At 34.2% G+C, this 18,083-nt stretch overlaps 1 protein-coding gene across 1 annotated transcript in view; it reads right to left on the bottom strand.

Moving 5' to 3' along the window:
* LOC117175585 (protein CDV3) overlaps positions 1–17,513 on the bottom strand; it is an 81,556-nt gene extending 64,043 nt beyond the window's left edge. Inside the window, exons 1-2 of the mRNA XM_033365292.1 lie at positions 17,490–17,513; positions 15,329–15,756 (exon numbers count right to left, since the gene is read on the bottom strand). Of these exons, the coding sequence (XP_033221183.1) occupies positions 15,329–15,756; positions 17,490–17,513 (452 nt within the window). The remainder of the gene's footprint in view (positions 1–15,328; positions 15,757–17,489) is intronic.
* Positions 17,514–18,083: the final 570 nt, after the last annotated feature.

Here is an 18,083-nt window from a genome sequence, read left to right as displayed (position 1 = left end):
CGCTCGATTCCTGGAAAACGAAGAAAAAAATGACAGAAAAAATTGATGGCAGCCATGCACTTGTCGTGGCAGCCAACACCTGCTTGAAGTGGCGAGCCCTGATTTACAGCAACGCTACAAATGGAAACAACAGGATACTAATATTAAAACGGGTGAAATGGTGCTCATCAGGCATGATGCGCTCCCTCCTTCTAAATGGCAAATGGGTCGCATACTTAAATGCTACCCAGGAAAAGACGGTCTGATTCGTACCGTTCGCGTTAAAACTGCCACTTCGGAATTCGGTCGACCAATTTCAAAACTTTGTTTATTGCCTGTCAGCGCGGTCGGAGCTGCTGAGTTAACTGATAGTATAAACACTAAACTCTCTTAGAAGATCTTTTCTATAATTTTTTTTGCTATTATTATTTTTTTTTGGGTCTTTTACTTGTTTTGCACTTATATAATTATAACTATTATTGTGCAAATGACTTAAATACAACGAAGATGTGTATATGAAGTCTATAAAGAATGTTCTTACAATAAGTTACTGCATGCTAGATTTCTTGCACCGCGGGCGGCTCATAGAATCAGCGATGTCTTACTAATTTCGTGCTAAATGCTCAGCACGAAGCGGGCGGTATGTTAGAGGTATGTAAGAATGCGTGAAAACTGCCAGTTTGAGTACTGCCGAGCTCTGAGAAGGATCGCTCTCGCAACAAGAAACAATTCCCAAATTGTTAAAAGTATCCATTATAAAGTTTTGTTTTCAAAGTGAAGAAACTATTTTGCTTCAACTTATTAGAGTAAAATGGTTGAAAACTAAGTCTGCTTGTCAATAAAGTGAATTTTGTGACTATCAAAAGTGAATTTTGTGACTACTCATAAATCAACTTAGATTTACGTTTAAAGGTTTCATAAAAAAAATCTGGATTTAATAATACCTAGATTGTTATGTTAAACATAATCTTTTTTTAAATCTTTGAAATTCTACATTTCATTGACAAATTTTGAAATCTTTTTAAATTATTTTGGACTCTTCTTAAAATTTCTAAACGTTCTGAATATCTTTTGCAACTATTGGAATTTTTCTTGAAATTAAAAAAAAAAATTTTTAACTGCACTCTTATAATTTGCATATTAATTTTCTAGTAACTCAGAAATTTAAAAATATTTGTAAATTCTAAATTAAAAATTCTGAAAATGTCATGTACAAATTAAACATTAACAAAAGCTTTGTTTTAAAACTGTTCATCTAATTTTTAATGTCTGAAAACTAATTAAAAAGCGAAAAATTCGTATCAATATTATTATTTAACGTTTTTTTGTTCAATATTTTCATTTCTAACATGTCAAGTGATTAAATTTAAAAAAAAAACTAAAAAAGAAACAACTTATGTACTTACCAATCCCAAAATCGTTACACCGTCAGGCACTAATTAAAAAAAAAACTTTGAATTCAGTTCAAAAATGACGATCAGCCTTGTAAACAGGCAGCGCCACGGTCTACATTCAGGACACATTCAACTCAGAGATGCAGGGTGCTGGTCATTATAAGGGGTTCGGTTAATGTATTATATACATATATATGTCTGCAGCCCAGGAAATTCAAATTATATTAATAGATGTTTTTGGGATGTACAATTGTTCAATTAAATTATTGTATATGGTAATCAACTCTTGAATATCTGAATTAAAATTATTCGAATTTTTATCTCTTTGTATATGTATCATTTCTAAGAGTAAACGCTTATCAAGAAGAGGTTCTAATTCTAAAATGTCGACGTTATTTAAATCAAAGTTAAAGTTATGCATCTAAGCTATGCATGCTTATGCAAAAGCATGTTTAGCTACAACTGTGCTAGTTCCTTTTTTTCAATAGATCTTCCTGATCCTTATTTCTTGTGTGCAGAGGTCTGCTGGTTTTACTAATGTATGTTCCTTTTACACATTTTACATCAATTTTTTTAAAGCTGTTACATTTGTTAACTTTTTTTATTTTATGTTTAGTACGTCTAAGTTTAAAAAAAATTATTCTTGATGGCCAAAACTAATTGAAGGTTACTTTTTCCAAAATTCTAAAGAAACACTCATTTAAGCTTTAAATTTATGGTAATACATCCATTTTTCAAACGTTTCTATCTTTAGGCTGCGGATAGTTTTTTGTGAATTAATTATGTAGTTGTATCTTTCAGTAATTTTAATTTTTAACATATCAGAAGGTTAGACATTTCTTGCAACATATTCATCAGTAGTTCTAAGTCCTTTAGTGCTATCAGGAGCTGATATTGGAGATCCCATGGGTAACCCGTAACTTTGTTGGTTATATTTAGGGCCGGCGCTATATATTTGGCCGCCTGTGTGCAACCGTTTTTCCGCCCCCTGCCCCTTTTCTTAGAAGAAAAGAAAAAAAAGACATTCTCTACAGACGTATGCTCTATTTTTATTAAAAACATTATTGATATTATTTACATTAATATTATTATACACATTAATTACATATAATAAGGATTCAAAAGAAATATGCTCGCCTTGATTTAATCTGGACAGATTCTTCAACCAGCTCAGACACATCCAATAAATTCGTAATCACTCGTTCAATTGATATCATAGTCAAGTTTGACAGTCTCTTTGCCCCCATTTCTGTTCGCATGTTGTGAACGTGTTTGGAAACACGAGATGCAAGTTTTCTTTTAGTATGAACGACAAAATTTCATTTGCACTCATGTTCGGATTGAGGTAAGTTCTTAACGCAATAAGTTCATTATACAATACCACGCCAACTATATCTGAGCGATTTTTGCCTTCGCTTGTAAGATTTTTTTGTAAATTCTTGCACTTTTCAAGAATGTTTAACTTATCCATCTTTAGAAGGGTAGTTAAAAACAAAACCGAAAATATTTTCGAATTGTCTAATAAACTCAAACTGCTCTTGCACGGACATGATTATTACGTTTAAGATTGTGAATTAAAAATCAACTTTAAAACTGTTCTCGGGATCATCTACTCTTTGTCGCATGTAACCATCAGGTTTTTAAACTTGATGTTTATCTTTAAAGCTGTTGCTAAATGTGTAGCTTCAGTCAGATATTCTTTGAAAGCTTCGTCAGTTCTTTTTTCAGTGAAAACCATACTTAAATCTTCAAAAATTTTAACCGGTTCCAGGAGAATAATGTGAGGATTTTATAACAGTTTACTAGCCACATTAATCTTCAATAAAACTTAGTCCATATTACAGTGGAACACAGGAACTTAAAGCTCTTGATTTTTGTTGCTAAGCATAAGGCTTATTGTCTCGCTGACATATCACTGTCTTCCTCTGAGATTTTAATTTAACTATCATGAGCTTTATCAATGTGGTGTCGCTAAGATAGCGGTTTTCGTGTTAATTATGGAAGATAAAAAATTATAACACATCCCATCTCTTTGTAGACGCCGAAAGAAAGTTATATAATTCTTGTACATTGCCCAAAAAATTTACCATTTCTACATTGCCCTTGGCAACATCATTTACAAATAAGTTCGGGCTATGCGGATTACAAGGAACGAAAAAAGCTCTCGGCTTTATTTGCAAAATTCTGCTTTGCACTCATTTGAATTGACCACAGTTGTTAGAACCGTTGTCGTAGCATCGTCCCCGAATATCGTCTGCATCTACTATCGACGAGAAAAGCATAGGCTTTATAATATACTATAAATTAATATAGCTTTGAAGCTTAAGAGCTTAACATTTTCAATCACCCGGTAGGATGTTATAGTCTTAGTTTTTGTGAAAGTCGCGATATTTCTAGACATTTTTTTTGTTGGGAAACAAGTGACAGAAAGCAGGGGTAGGGGGGTCTTTTTTGTTTAACTGCATACCGCTGGTGCCTTTCTTCGACCCGTGGTTCTGAATCCTTGGATGGCACCTGGCTACGAGTCGAAGAAAGAGACCAGCGGTCGGCAGTAAAAAAAAGACCCCCCCCCCCCCTGCTTGCTGTCACTTGTTTTCCAACAAAAAAAAGTTTAAAAATATTGCGATTATCACAAACTATCACATCCTTCCGGGAGATCGGAAATAATTACAGAGCCTACCCATTACAGTTTGCAGTTTGAATCGCTTTAATATCTGTATTAGAACTGAAGATAATATAGTTGCACATTTTTGTGATTTTCAGCAACGATTTTTATTATTTTTAAAATTTCTCAAATGCAACTGATTCACAACAGTTTGCCTCATACTCATGAATTTTTTCAAAATTTTCCCATCGTCCCTTGTATAAGAAATAATGTTCTGAACTTGACTGTTCCTAAATGTACCCGAAAATCCTTACTTTTTTTCATTTTTCAGGCTGCTAAGTGCAAAATTTTTTTTTTTACATAAACGTCTTCAAGCTCATTTACGTAGAACACTTTCAGCTTTCATATGACTGTTTTTTTGTTGCACTAGCATTTTTTTTTACTGAGCTGTTAAGCTTCAAAGGCAGATGCCTATGATTTTCTCGCCGATAAGTCGAGAGCTTTGAGTATTTCAATCTATTCAAGCTAGTACTACTTTCGATTTCATAAATTCACAGCAATTATTTGCCCAAGAAATACTTGATGCTGGATGATTATGGATACATTTTTAAAGAACCTAAGGATTAGTATGTATATATACTCGTATATAATGAATATCATTAAGTCTACATTCAAATATTCCTGAACCTAGAAACAATTTAATACTGGAAAGAAATGGGTTCCAGACGAAAATTCAGGGAATTTATATTTAGTGCAGTTCGACAGCCCCCCACCAAGAGCCAAGTTTAACCGCCCGTGTGTCTTCTTTAGATAAAAACGTGTGAGGTTCAGTTTCTTTTATAAATTTCCCTATTGCGACTCTGATTTGATATAATAAGATATTGTATAAGACACGATATCAAGGTATATGATAATTAAGTATTTTGGGACTGTGATTTTATCGATTTTATTTTTGCAATCCCAACTATCCTTTATAAGATAGTCAGTTTTTCCCACAATTTTTTGTCAAGACCGGAGTAAAACTGACTCCAAACAGTCTGTCTTTTTTTAGAGGTTCTCTTAATATTTTCGAGTTACAAGCGTGGTCCCAGAAGCGTCAGTGTGGACGTGACCGTCAAGTGAAGTGGACTGCGGCCTGCACGGGCCCTTAGTGTACCAGCTGTGTGAATTTGTTTTATTTACTTCTTTTTTCCGGTATTTTTGCGTGTGTGAGTGTTGAAAAAAGTAAATACAGCATCTTATGTGTTATTTTCTTACTCGACCATAAATATTTTCTACGAGTTTATTTTCTGTTTCCATATCAATGCAATTCCTTATTTAGGGAAAGACACTATACGAGTCAAGAATGAATTAGTGGCAGAACATATTTTTCGAGAAGTAACTGCTCTGATGTATGGAACCAATCGCACATTGACGTGTGATAATTGTTTCTTATTGATTCCGTTGTTGAGACAGATGATCAAAGAATCATTCAATATGACAATAACAGACACGATAAAGAATGAATGAGAAATTAATACTAGTATGAAGAGACCATAGAAGGAAGTATCAAGTTCAAAGTTCTGCCATGAGACTGATGTGAGGCTCTTGAATTATACTCCAAATAGAATCCGGCTGCTTACCATACGTTTTGAAACTGAAAAATTGGAAATAGGTATACCACAACATCTAATATGGATGCCCAAGACGATTTAATAAATAAACCTTTAAACTCTGTAACTTGAAACTCTGAAACACAAATTCCATCAATAATGTGATTAGATTTTGATGATGCAAAAGTAAATAGTCAATGTCTTTATTCATATGAATATTAAGTGATTAAACATAACCTTTAATGAATTTCGGTATCTCTTCTGAAAAAAAAAGTTACCATAAAATTTAATGAGGAATATCAAGTTTTACAAAAGAACATTTTCCAATAGTATCTGCAGAAGCTTTTCTAATACATAAATGTCCAGACCAAACATATGACACAATATGTGTCGTTTCACATTTATTTGATTTTATACAGATGTGATTGGAAGTGTACAATATAGGTAAATTATATAGGTAAGTAATATTAAGATATTAAAAGAAACCTACAGTAAAATTGTACAGGGCGCGTAAACCGCATATATTTGTTAGTAAAGATTTGTCTTCGCAGATGATTCTCATTGAGAAATTGAGGGTGAATTATAAGAAAACCAACAAAATTAAAACGTTCTTCTGTACTCCGTAAAGAAAAACCGTGATAACATTAATATGTTTTTGTCCGAACCCCCTTGAAAACGCGACATTGCATGCACGTAAAGCAGGCGTAATGTGGCCACTTCCAGTACAGCGACTTTTGTACATGCGCTCTCCACCACCGGGCCAACATGAAACTTAAGAGGGCTGGGGATATGAGCTTTTGTAAGGTCATCATTGCACTATATTTTCTTCGAAAGTACAATGAAAAATATGACTTATATAATATTTCTGCATTCAGAAAAGAATGCTCTATGTATATAGTGTTTTGAAATTCCAATAAACATTTCTTAAATTAACAATAAGCTTAGTCAAAGTTACCCTACTTTTGAAGACTAATTTCTCGGCTCGTAATGATTATTTCATAAATTCACAACATTAACAACATCTATTGACTTTTCATCTACAAGTGTATGTACCTATATAAACAATTTTTCTTAAATGAATATGAAAAAACAGAGCTTAACGAAGGGTCTGCATGGAGTCAATTTAAGGCCAGTAACTACCGATCCTAGCGGCCAAATATTACGGAGATCTTTAGGCACGCCTACCCTGTTGTACTCACTGCACTGCATGCCCCTTACCTCACCCCGGACAGTCACAATGCCTACGTTGTGTTTCAAATCTGGCACCAATCTCAAGAAAACCTTCTTAGATTCATTTCTGAATTTTCTCTTGATTCTCTAATGAAATGAACGAAACGGATTTGCACGTTTCTTAAAATTCTGAGTCGAATGATATATACTTTTAGGAGTCACTTTTTTCATACAAAACGGTATTATAGTAACAACAACAAAAGTAATAATTATTTCACAAATTTACAAAACAATAGGCATGTAACAAATAGGTATGTAAAACCATTGATAATAATTATAACTTATGTGGAATGCCTGGATTGGTAAACGAGTTAGGAAAATAAAGCTTTAACGATCAACTAACATTGAAAATATTAACCGATTTTTTTCAATCTTTTTTTGATTTACTCATAATAATATAACGAGGCTAATGCAGTACATTAAAATTTAATTAATGAATATTGTACAAGATTCTGATTTTTATCCGCTGTGTCTAATCTCAAACGATGGGAGGGTCTCGCGAGGCCAAAAACCGCCCGCTCGACAAACTACCACCCGCTGCAAGGGTACCGTTTTCCAGACAATGTCTGAACCTGGCTGACTTTCCCCTGATTATTACTTTCTCACAGGAAATTTTTTTCACACTTTTTTTTACTATGTACTCTTTTTTCTGAAAATATTCCAACTGTGATTGGCTGTCGAAATTTTTTTTCACTCAGAAGCTCCACCTTTTGGGGCGTGCTTATCATATCTCTGTCTCTCTCGCACACTCACCTCAGAATTCCCACGGATGTCCCCAGCTCCCTTAACAACCGCTACATGGAACATTACGCCCAGTGGAGAAAGTTATATGTATGGTATCTTTAAAAAAATTGCATCGCCGGACCTTTAAATCTCCCTTCTGCTAAGGACGCTATTTCTTCCTTTCACTTACAATTGAAAATTGTCAAGAACCCCAAACATCGTTTATCTGCTTCACATGCTTGTTTTCAACGAGAGTAGGACAAAAAGTATATCGTGTATTGAGATCGTAAGGCTATTTTGCTTCGCGTGACTGCCGCCCTCGCTTCGCTTCGCTTGGGCACGAAGTAAACACTCTTTAAAATAGCCTTCTTTACGCCCTCGATTAAACAATTACTACTTTGCCTCCAGTCAATACTGAACCCTGATAAAAAATCCAAACAATTAATTTTTTTTACTTATGCAATCGAAACGAGAAACGAAGCAAGGGAGTAAGAGAGAGAAAGAACGAGATGAAGAAAGAAAGAGGAAGAGAGAGTAACAAAGAGAGATTCCAGTCACAGCTTTAGAAAACACCTCATACCACTCAACTCTGCAAGCTCACAAGCAGTGCAGTCTGCCGAACTTCGAACGATGAACATATATTTAATACTTCTATATTGTAGTAGTGTTGTTGAAAGAAATTGACATACGTCAGACAATTAAGATCTCATGATGTTATAGATCCTTTATTAAAAATTCTATATCTGTGAACTTATTATAATTATAAAATTAGTAATGAACCCATATTCTCAATTAAACCTTCTCGATTAAAAATCTGTAAACAAATTTATTTTGACTTTTTTATATTATATTAAATTATAGTTAAAATAGTAGGGGGAAAAAGACAATATGAAATAAATTGACTGGAAATGTAAAAAAGTTTAACATTTTAAAAAGTGAGGTTATAAAAGTAAAAAATGAATTATAGTTACCTGTGTGACATTTGATGTTATTAAACAGATTTTTTTTATAATAAAAGACTGGATGTTAAAAATAATGTTTCGGAATTATAGTCAATTGTAGTGCAAAAGTTGGAATTTAAAATAAGAGACGTAACTTGTGTTCTTCTCCATTTTTTTGTTTAAAATCGAGAAGGTTAAATAGAAAAAGATGGAGTACAAGCATACAAAATCTGTAACGTACCAATGAATTCGTCGTAAAGGTTCCAAAATGATACCTGATGAAACTGAAGTGCACTTGATAATTTCACAATTTTTTGTTAATTCAACTAAAAAGAAAGAGTCAAGACATTGGAAATCAAATTATACAATCTAAAATAATGTTATGTCGAGCACTACAATGGGCAAGGTCAGTGACTACATTAATATATCTATCCCCATTGTTTTTAATAAAGAACATTTCAGCTACCAATCTTTTAAATTTATTAGACTCATGGTATAGAACTTAAACATGTCTCCGTTCAATCTTATGACCTGCCTGGCCCTGATTCTTAGCTATTACTTTATGGTTTTTATTATTTTATGGGCTCCGTCTAAAGTTATCATGATGACCTTCAATTTTAGTGCCATTATCTTTAATTCTTTAATTCTAGCACCATAAATTTAGACCTCAGATGAATATTCATAAAACGTAACCTGTAATTAGTTTTTGCTATCAGAAAAAATATTTTTTAAGAAACTTTACTAGAACTACTAAAGATGAAATAAAAAAAGAAAACAAATGTAATTGGATTTATGAACATAGATGTATAAACGATTAGAGAAGCATATACCAGCCAGACAAGAAGACCTCTGTACATAAGAAATGGAAAACACAAGAGATCTATTTAAAAAAACGAATCCAAACCAGCAGAAATACACATGCTAAGAAAACATCTATTATTATAATTTGAATTTAAACTTCCCGAGCTTCGAACATGTATACGATCTTTTTTCAGAACAAATTTAATTTAAAAAATGTTTATCTTATAGCAACCTATCTACTCTGAAAAGGCGTAAAGAATTTCTGTTATTCTCTTAGGATAATACAGATTCTTTGAAAAATTTGAATTATAACGCCTTGCAAAATATTGCGTGTATTTCTGAAAAATGATTGTTCTTTTAATCTCTGTAGTTGCTTGAGGGAAAAGCACCTGTGCGGCAGCCAAAATTCTGTGGTTCCATTCCTAGCGGAGCGAAAGAGATCTTTTTTCAGAAACAAATTTAATTTAAAAAATATACAATACGTATATACTAAAGTAACCTAATTCTATGTAACAACATATACATTTGCAGGCATGTCTCTCTAACTTAACTTGTCAAAAAGCTTTGAAACTATCCTATTAAAAATGTCAAATAAATTTAAGTATTTGCTCCAAGATTTATCTATTGCGAATTTGAATACTCCTATATATATTTGGATACACATATATTGGAGTAAAATAAATGTAAGTAGTTGCTCTAAGCTTTATCTACTGTGAATATGAATACTCCAATACATACACAGATATACATTGGAGTATTCATACTCACATTACATAAATCTTAGAGCAAATACTTAAATTTGTTTTACATTTTTAATAGGATAGTTTTAAATCTCCCAGTACACACACACATGCACACACAGAGTTTTTGTTAGAATAAAAGATAAAAATGAATGAGAATTCGGTATAATATCGTTCCAGAATAGGGAAATCAGGGTTGCGTATTAAAAATTAATGTAATGGTTTTCAGCCGGCAAAACTAATATTTCTGTTTCAACAAATAGAAAGGATGTCGCATCAACTGTTATAAACCTTGCGAGAATTTAAAATTCACTGTATCAAAGTTGACAAGCGTAGTTAAAACGAGGGCAATACATTCAATTCGAAAGAGTGAAAACATCGTTTGAAGTTGCCATACAAAGAATATGAGAATCTCGAACGTCTATATGAAAATTAACTCGTTGTGATTTCAACGTGCCCTATGACCACCCATCTCACGGCCGTAAAAAAACAAAATTTTATTAAAAAACAATTTTTTAACTTTTGGAAACTTACAAAACTAAAAACGCGTTTTTGAAAATACGAGCCCTCCGATTTTTAAATTTTCTTTCCATAAGAAGCCCTACATGTGCTCCACAAGTGTTGAATGTTTCATCTTGGGACCGCTAGTAGATAATTAGAAAATAAATAAAACGTAAGGTTCTATACGACGAAGCGAAGCGGCTACTGCGTGGCGTAGCGCAGTTGGCTGACTCTTCAGAAACCTTAATGCTTTTAATTAAACACTTTTAATTATAAAATTCTTAAGTAAAGGTGAATGCCATTTCTAGCAACCATTTTTCATTGCTTAAACATAATTTCAAACATTGAATAAGTAAGAGCGACATGAAGGTCTTTGAACTGTCATTTAGCACAGTCATACATTTATCTAGCATTTGTGATCTGATTTCGTACGGACGCTGAAGGTTTGTCACTTGCGTTTCTTACCAATGCTCACCTTGAGAATCACCTTGTAAATCAATCGTGTGGTTCTTAGCAATCTAGATGAATATGACTTTGACCCACCAATAAATTATACTTCACGCTATTGATATACACACTTTTTTGTTTGGCAACAAAATCATGTCGAAGAAGCTGTTTCATATCTTCGCTTAAGCTGTTAACGTTGGAAATATGACTGTAATAATGCATCGTACAATATACATTTCCGAAGTAAGCCGGCTGGTGCGCAGCCCCTACTGCGCCACTGGCGCTGAGCTTGTTGCTTCGTTTCATTCGGTCGAATTCCGCTCAACCGAACACTTATTGTACCCTCGTGCTCGAGAGTACGCCTTGTTATAAGAATTAACCCCAGTGTGCCTTATCTCTGCGTGTTTTATTTCGACCAATCCAACAGTCAATAAATTTATTTACTTTGGCGACTACAGTTTCTACTCTGATCGATCCACGTTCAATCAATGTTTAATGTCGATATCTTAAAAAAAAATTTCTATATAGGATCTTTCTAAAAGAAGTTAGAAGGATCTCATCGGCGGGACGGATCGGTCATTCAATAAAATAACACGCTAATTGTGCAGGATTACAAGCCGACTGGGCTATCCAAAGCTTGACGGTTGGAAATGGTAGACAATTAGACTTAGTCAATGTTTTTATATTTTGATGGGGAATGCAGACGCAATCTCTGTGGGTACTAATTTGAAAATCCAATTGTTTCCCCATGAAAAGCAACCTTAAAAAGTCCATGCAACTCTCTAAAATTATATCAAAATAAATGTTTTTGAAAGTTTAATTTCTATTCATTTATTTTCACGGATGCCCAATAATTTTTCCCTGGCATTATAAGACTATTATCATTATCGTTATAAAAATCTTGTACGCACAACGTTTTTTCTAACAAAGTTTTTCCCGTTTTTTTGTCCAGAGAAGATATAAATTCTTTTGAATTCATTAATTTTTTAGCTTTACAAGCCATGCAATAAGAAGAATTGAAAACGGATCATGTTAGAGCTCAGAAAGCGTATCCAAAATTGGTTCGAACTAGTATCTACTATAGCTGCGTTGAAGTAACTTCGTCTGAGGTCATTGAGACAATACGTCTTAATTGCCTTAAGAATTTAGTGTATGGGCAAGGGGCACGCGTGAGTAAATATGAAGCTCGGTTTTCTAGAACGGGAAGACTTGGAGAATTTCGGAGCAGTATAGTCTCTCCATATCGAGAAGCGTGAAATGTTTGTGAAAATTTAATAAAATTATATCTTTATTTCTGGTCAACTTAGTAGCATCAAGAGATGAACATGGACGGTCTGTCCCCGCTATTACGAAGACATTTTTCGCTTGGAGAATGCAATTATATTTATGACAGGCAGAATACCGTGATTGTGAGTCATATAACTTTCTAAGACATATTCGTAGGCATCCTGCAACCGGAAATAGGCAAGCCCTTTTCCATCCAAAACAGAGATGACCTGAAGATATCCCTGGCTAAATATGGGGCGACCTGCCTGTATGCTCACTGCATACCCTGGCGTATGGAATGAGAGAGACAAGATTCTTTTATAAAAGGCAGTCTAAAACTCTTTTAATGGGCTCAGTATACCTCTCAGCCCCCACTTTAGAATAGCATACTATCTGTTAACGTTACGAAGGCCCCTCTAAAACAGCTGCACATTTTGGTAATTTATTCGTGAAAAGAAAATAGCATAAAACACAGCTTACACCATGATAACGAAATATATTAATAATAATTAACTTAAATTGCATTTGAACATGGCTATGCTATCTCTCGTATTATATTTAGTAGAGTTATATTTTTGCTCACTTGGAAAATTTCAACAAATGCAATCAAATAATATTTGGGAATGCCCTTTTCAGAACTTGATGAGTGAGCAGACCTCCAGAGGTGATACTTAGGTATGGTATCCTATATTATAATCCATAGTGTCCTCGCACCCACACTAGCATTCATGAGTCTTCCAGGATTATTGATTAATTGATAGGTTTTAAGATTGACATTCCTAATTGTTATCCGATTGTATTTGTTGAAATTTTTCAAGTAACTTAGGCAAAAATATAACTATTTACTACGTATATTACGAAAGATAGCATCGGAAGGAAAGATAGGCATAACATTTTTATTTAGCACAATATTTTTTTTTTGTTATTATCCCTCAAAAAAGAGTCCGGGGACGCCCGTTATGATATTTTCTAGCATCTCCGAATTCAGTTTTTAAAAATTTTCATTTTTGTGGAAAAAAAGCCGAGCAAACTGTAAGTATCACATGCCCTTAAATATAAACATGAGAATCTTAAAGTCATACCGAGATAATCTTTAGAGTTCTGCTCTTGTGAGATACCATAATCTTCGATTTCTCTTCAGTAACTGTTAGCAAATTCAGTTAACAACATTCCGCGATAAAATCAATCTTTCTTTGACGGCGAGTTGGCAAGCACGACTATGACATCTACATAGGCCCCAAAAAACAACTGTGTCATTGAATCAATTGATATGCACCTGAGTGCGTGATCTCTTAGGAAGTTTTCAAATTTTTGAAAAAAATAGTGTAAATAATAGGGGCCCTTTTGACGCAGGAATGACCAATGTCGTATTGCTGTATAGACTGACTAAAATTCTTTATATTTTCGTGCTAACTCCCATTTTTTTAAATTTACACAACAAAAAGACTGATACACTAAAGGGAATGCCCCTTTAAAATCAACAAAAAATGCATAAACTTTACCTCGAGTCAATTATAAGTGGATTTGAGCAATTAAGTTTAGCTCAAAGATATGTCCCAAACAACTTCTCTCGGCCCTGCGGTCCGACCTGATTCTCCGGACGGTGTCCCCCAGACTTGACCCATTTCAAAATTTTACACAGTAGAATCTTCGTGAAAATTTTAGTTATAACTTGCACTGTATCTGTAGTTTGGAGTTGCCTTATTACCTTTTTTACGAATCATTAATTATAGAGTTAATAGTCGCCCAGCATTTACGCACTCTTCGTTCCTGCCATACTGAAATGAAAAATTTCAGAAGAAACAACCAGGATACCGGTAAAAACCTATAAAATTCACTACTATTACCGTCCCACCGCGTGGTTTTCCTTTTTTCACAATCCAAAATGCTACTCGGTATCTCAGTCTGAATAATCTCTAGGTTCAGGAAAGGATGCGATGGATGTTCCTCGATCTGCTTGGGAGGATCGCGAGGGCTACATAAAAAAAAAGTTGGCATAGTCTTGCCACATACTTAAATTTATCAATTTTAATCTAACGTTTCCGGATCTGAAATGGTTTACAGTTTTCCTAAAAGAGGGGAGGTAGCCCTCATAAGTTCCTTATAGGGTACACCGTGATTGCCCCTGCATTAAATGTGAAATAAGCAAGGGATTTTTTAGTTCTACCATTTAATAACAAGAAATCATTAAATTCTAGAAACTTAACTAAATCCACCCCGCTGCTGCTAATTACTGAGCCCAACATTGTCCTATCTGGTAAAAAAAACCGCACGTTTAGAGACTGGGCCTCCACTTCTAGGGAATAATAAACCCGAACACGGGCGTTATAATACCTCATCTCCCCCGGAAGACAGAGAGAATCGGGGTGACCATTATATATAACCTAGTTAATACGTATTTCATTGAGTGAAAATTTTTTAAACAAGCAAATGAAGAAAACAAAAGTTCCCAACTTGGGGTTCTTCAGAATTTAATGCACTTTCAAATCAAATTGAAAATAAGACTCAAATTTAAGGCTCTAGACTGTCTTTAACGCAAAAAGTGCATGTTCTCCCACTGGCTGCCGGATTCACATATTTTTAGGAAATTACCATTAACGACAGACCTAGAAAAACTACTATGATTATATTAAACGATTAGGACCATAAAAATGGTTCAACAGAGGAATTACAAGATTTGTTTAATTTCAGAATCTTTGGTATTTTTACAGTGTTACTATAAATTAAGTGTTAAAGAATTGCAGTAGGTATATAAATTGACATAAGCGCGTTCTCCACTTTCTTATAAATTACCCATATAGATCACTGGTAATTTTATGTCGAATTATTTCTGCAGGAAAATTAGACCATTATTGTAAACATACAGTAATGTGAAAATTACACAACGAAATGTGTTTGTAATACACATCTTTTATAGTTAAATTAACGCAGAGGCCCTAGGATTTGATTTCTCAATTGGACATGTTGCCAATATCTTTTAGATTATGTAAACAAAAAGTAGACGAAAATTCTCATCCGTTTGGTCTTAATTCGCATTATGCATTGATACCATGTTACTTAACCTCTTTGAGAATCGTAAAATTTTCAAATTTTGATCGAGTATACGTACCGCCTTCCCCAAGGACCAGTGGGTTCGTTACCCTGTTGTTGCTTTGAGCTTAATGTTGGGAAATATTCTTCGCTGTTAATATCTGGTGCCATATTCTTCATTCGATTTCGCGGACTGGCAGCGACGGATGACAGATTTCTTAAGTGTGGCGGTTTGTAACTGCTGCCAGTAGTGACTTGTTGTGGCTTCTGAACTTCCTGGGTTTGAGCTGGCTCTACTTCCGAATGCACTTCTGGTTGCCCAGTTTTCTTCCAAGGTCCACTGTGTTTGGTACCAGGTTCTCCTGATTCTCCGTCAGAGCTATTTTCTCCTGTACCCCGACCATCATCGGATTCTGCATCTGCTGACTCGTTCACTTGCAAATTTCCTATTTTTAGTCCTGAGTAGTCCTTCTTCTCCTCTTCGAAATCCTTCCATTCATCTTGATCCTGCAATAATATGAATTACACACTTCAACCAAATTAAGTTTAAGTTTTTAAAGTATATATAAAACTGAATCAACTATAGCACTATAACCAATTAATAAGAGTATCCCACCTTCCTTCGGTTCTGCGGGCCTAAGCCTAGGAATTGGGAGTAGCCCCACGCCAGATTTTAATACTCAAAACTACTCAAATCTCGGCACATAGTTGGTTAAAACTCTAATCTCTTTTTTGCACCCACAACGACGATACGCCATTCTTAACGATAACTTTCAGACACAACACCGTACACTCGATCGGGCTTCGCCCCCCGACTCGGACTTAGAAAGTACCGACTTTGAGACTAATTTTAAATAGGTTTCAGGGCATGTTATTATTTTTATTATTATTATTACACCATTAAGCCATTTCCCTTTCGGGGTAGGCGTGACTCACACGGTAGGATACTTAGAAAATTGTCGATTTTTACCAGTTTTAGGTTCCCCCGGCTTTTTTTCTAGAATAATAAATATTTTGTCTTAAAAATTTGGGAAATGATAGCGCACATGCTAACGGACGTCCCCACACACTTCTTTGTAGGTTAATTAAAAAAAGATTTAATTTAGCAAAATGTTATTAATTTGCATAGCGCTTAGGAATTATTATCGATTTTTTCAGTGTTAGATCCCCACGGCTTTTTTCCTAGGATAAGAAATATTTTGTCATCAAAATCTGGGAAATGATAGCGAACATGCTAATGGACGTCCCCGCACACTTTTTTTGTGTTTATTTTTCAAAAAAATTTGATTTTGCTAACAACGTGTGTATATTTCGAGGTTATGTGTATTACAATTCTCCCGAGCGTTACTTCCAAACTAAAAAAGTTTATTTAATAAATAATTTTCAAATTATCGGAAAGGCAGAGATGAAAAACGACGTAACCTCAAAATGATGCATATGCATAAAATTTTTATTTAGCACAATAAATTTTTTTTGTTATTATCCCTCAAAAAAGAGTCCGGGTACGTCCGTTATGATATTTTATAGCATCTCCGAATTCAATTTTCAAACATTTTCATTTTTGTGGAAAAAAAGCCGGGGAAACTGTAAGTATCACATGCCCTTAATAAATCAATTATATTTAAATTATAGATTCATTATTGACTTCGCCCGTTTCTCAACATTCAACATTGTCACCTTTCCTCAATTTGCGAGCCCCCCTTACAGCACCTTGCATAAACTTGAACTCTGCAGTGAAAAAACCTAAGCGCTTATACATACTTGTTTTGATTTTGAGAGATACGAGATTGAATATTCTCTCAATTCTGTCAAATAGAGGACATAAAAGATTATTTTGATGCTAGCAGTAAAAACACGCGCGCGAATTGCGTTGTTACTTTTCTGTATTTCTACTTTCAAACATTAAAACTATAAACAATTTACAAATCCAATATTCAACAAATTTTCAAATATAAAATTTAAAAGATTTCTAAAACAATAATTGGTCGAATCAATTTCAAATCAAACAGGGTGCTAAAATTGAAATCACAGAATCTATCGAGGATGAAATATATTGTTTTTAGAGGAAATTAGGCCATGAGTATTTTTCCAAATCTTTAAAAATACCGTATTTTTTAAACCTTTAGAACTGTTGGCCTTTATAAAAGTTAAAAAAGCCTAAAAATGAGCAAAACGGCGGCGGTTTTTTTGAAAAAATTAAAAGTAGAATTTGTCAAAAAAAACCACCTTTAAACTTTTACTTCTTTCAGAAAATCCGCCTCCATTTTGCTAATTTTAATCTTGTTTCAAAGTTTCCGATGGATTGAGAAAAAAAACGATAAAAGTTATCAGAATCAAAAACAAAATAATGAATGCCTCAATCAGGCCAAAAGTTAGAGGTTTAAAAAATGTTTTTTTTTTTTTTAATAAAGTACAAAATTCAAATGCGCAAAACTTCTTTATTTTTTTTTTTACAAATAGGAAAAATACGTATAGCCCAACTTACTCTAAAAACAACATATTTCGTGCCCGAGAAATTCTGGGATTTCAAGTACAGAACCATGTCTGATTTGAAAAAATTTGGTATATATATATATATATATATATATAGAATCAAACCGAAGGGCCTATGACAAAGCCACCGAACGCGTCCTCGGGTTGCGGATAGAGGGTCCCTGTACGAAGGGTTTCTGCTGAATATGGTTAGAAAAATAAATAGGCAGTCGCGGACAATTGTCCAGGGGTGGTCCCGCAGGAATTAACCCCTAAGCGGAGGTGTGAAAACCGTGCCGAAAGCTGAATGGCACCTGGGTGAGGTGTCTAGAACGGTGACTCTGGGATACCAGGCGACCTCT

Source organism: Belonocnema kinseyi, chromosome 6, assembly GCF_010883055.1.
Source record: "Belonocnema kinseyi isolate 2016_QV_RU_SX_M_011 chromosome 6, B_treatae_v1, whole genome shotgun sequence".
Classification (NCBI taxonomy): domain Eukaryota; kingdom Metazoa; phylum Arthropoda; class Insecta; order Hymenoptera; family Cynipidae; genus Belonocnema; species Belonocnema kinseyi.
Note: the sequence above shows the minus strand (reverse complement) of the source record. Positions and strands in the feature narration are given on the sequence as shown.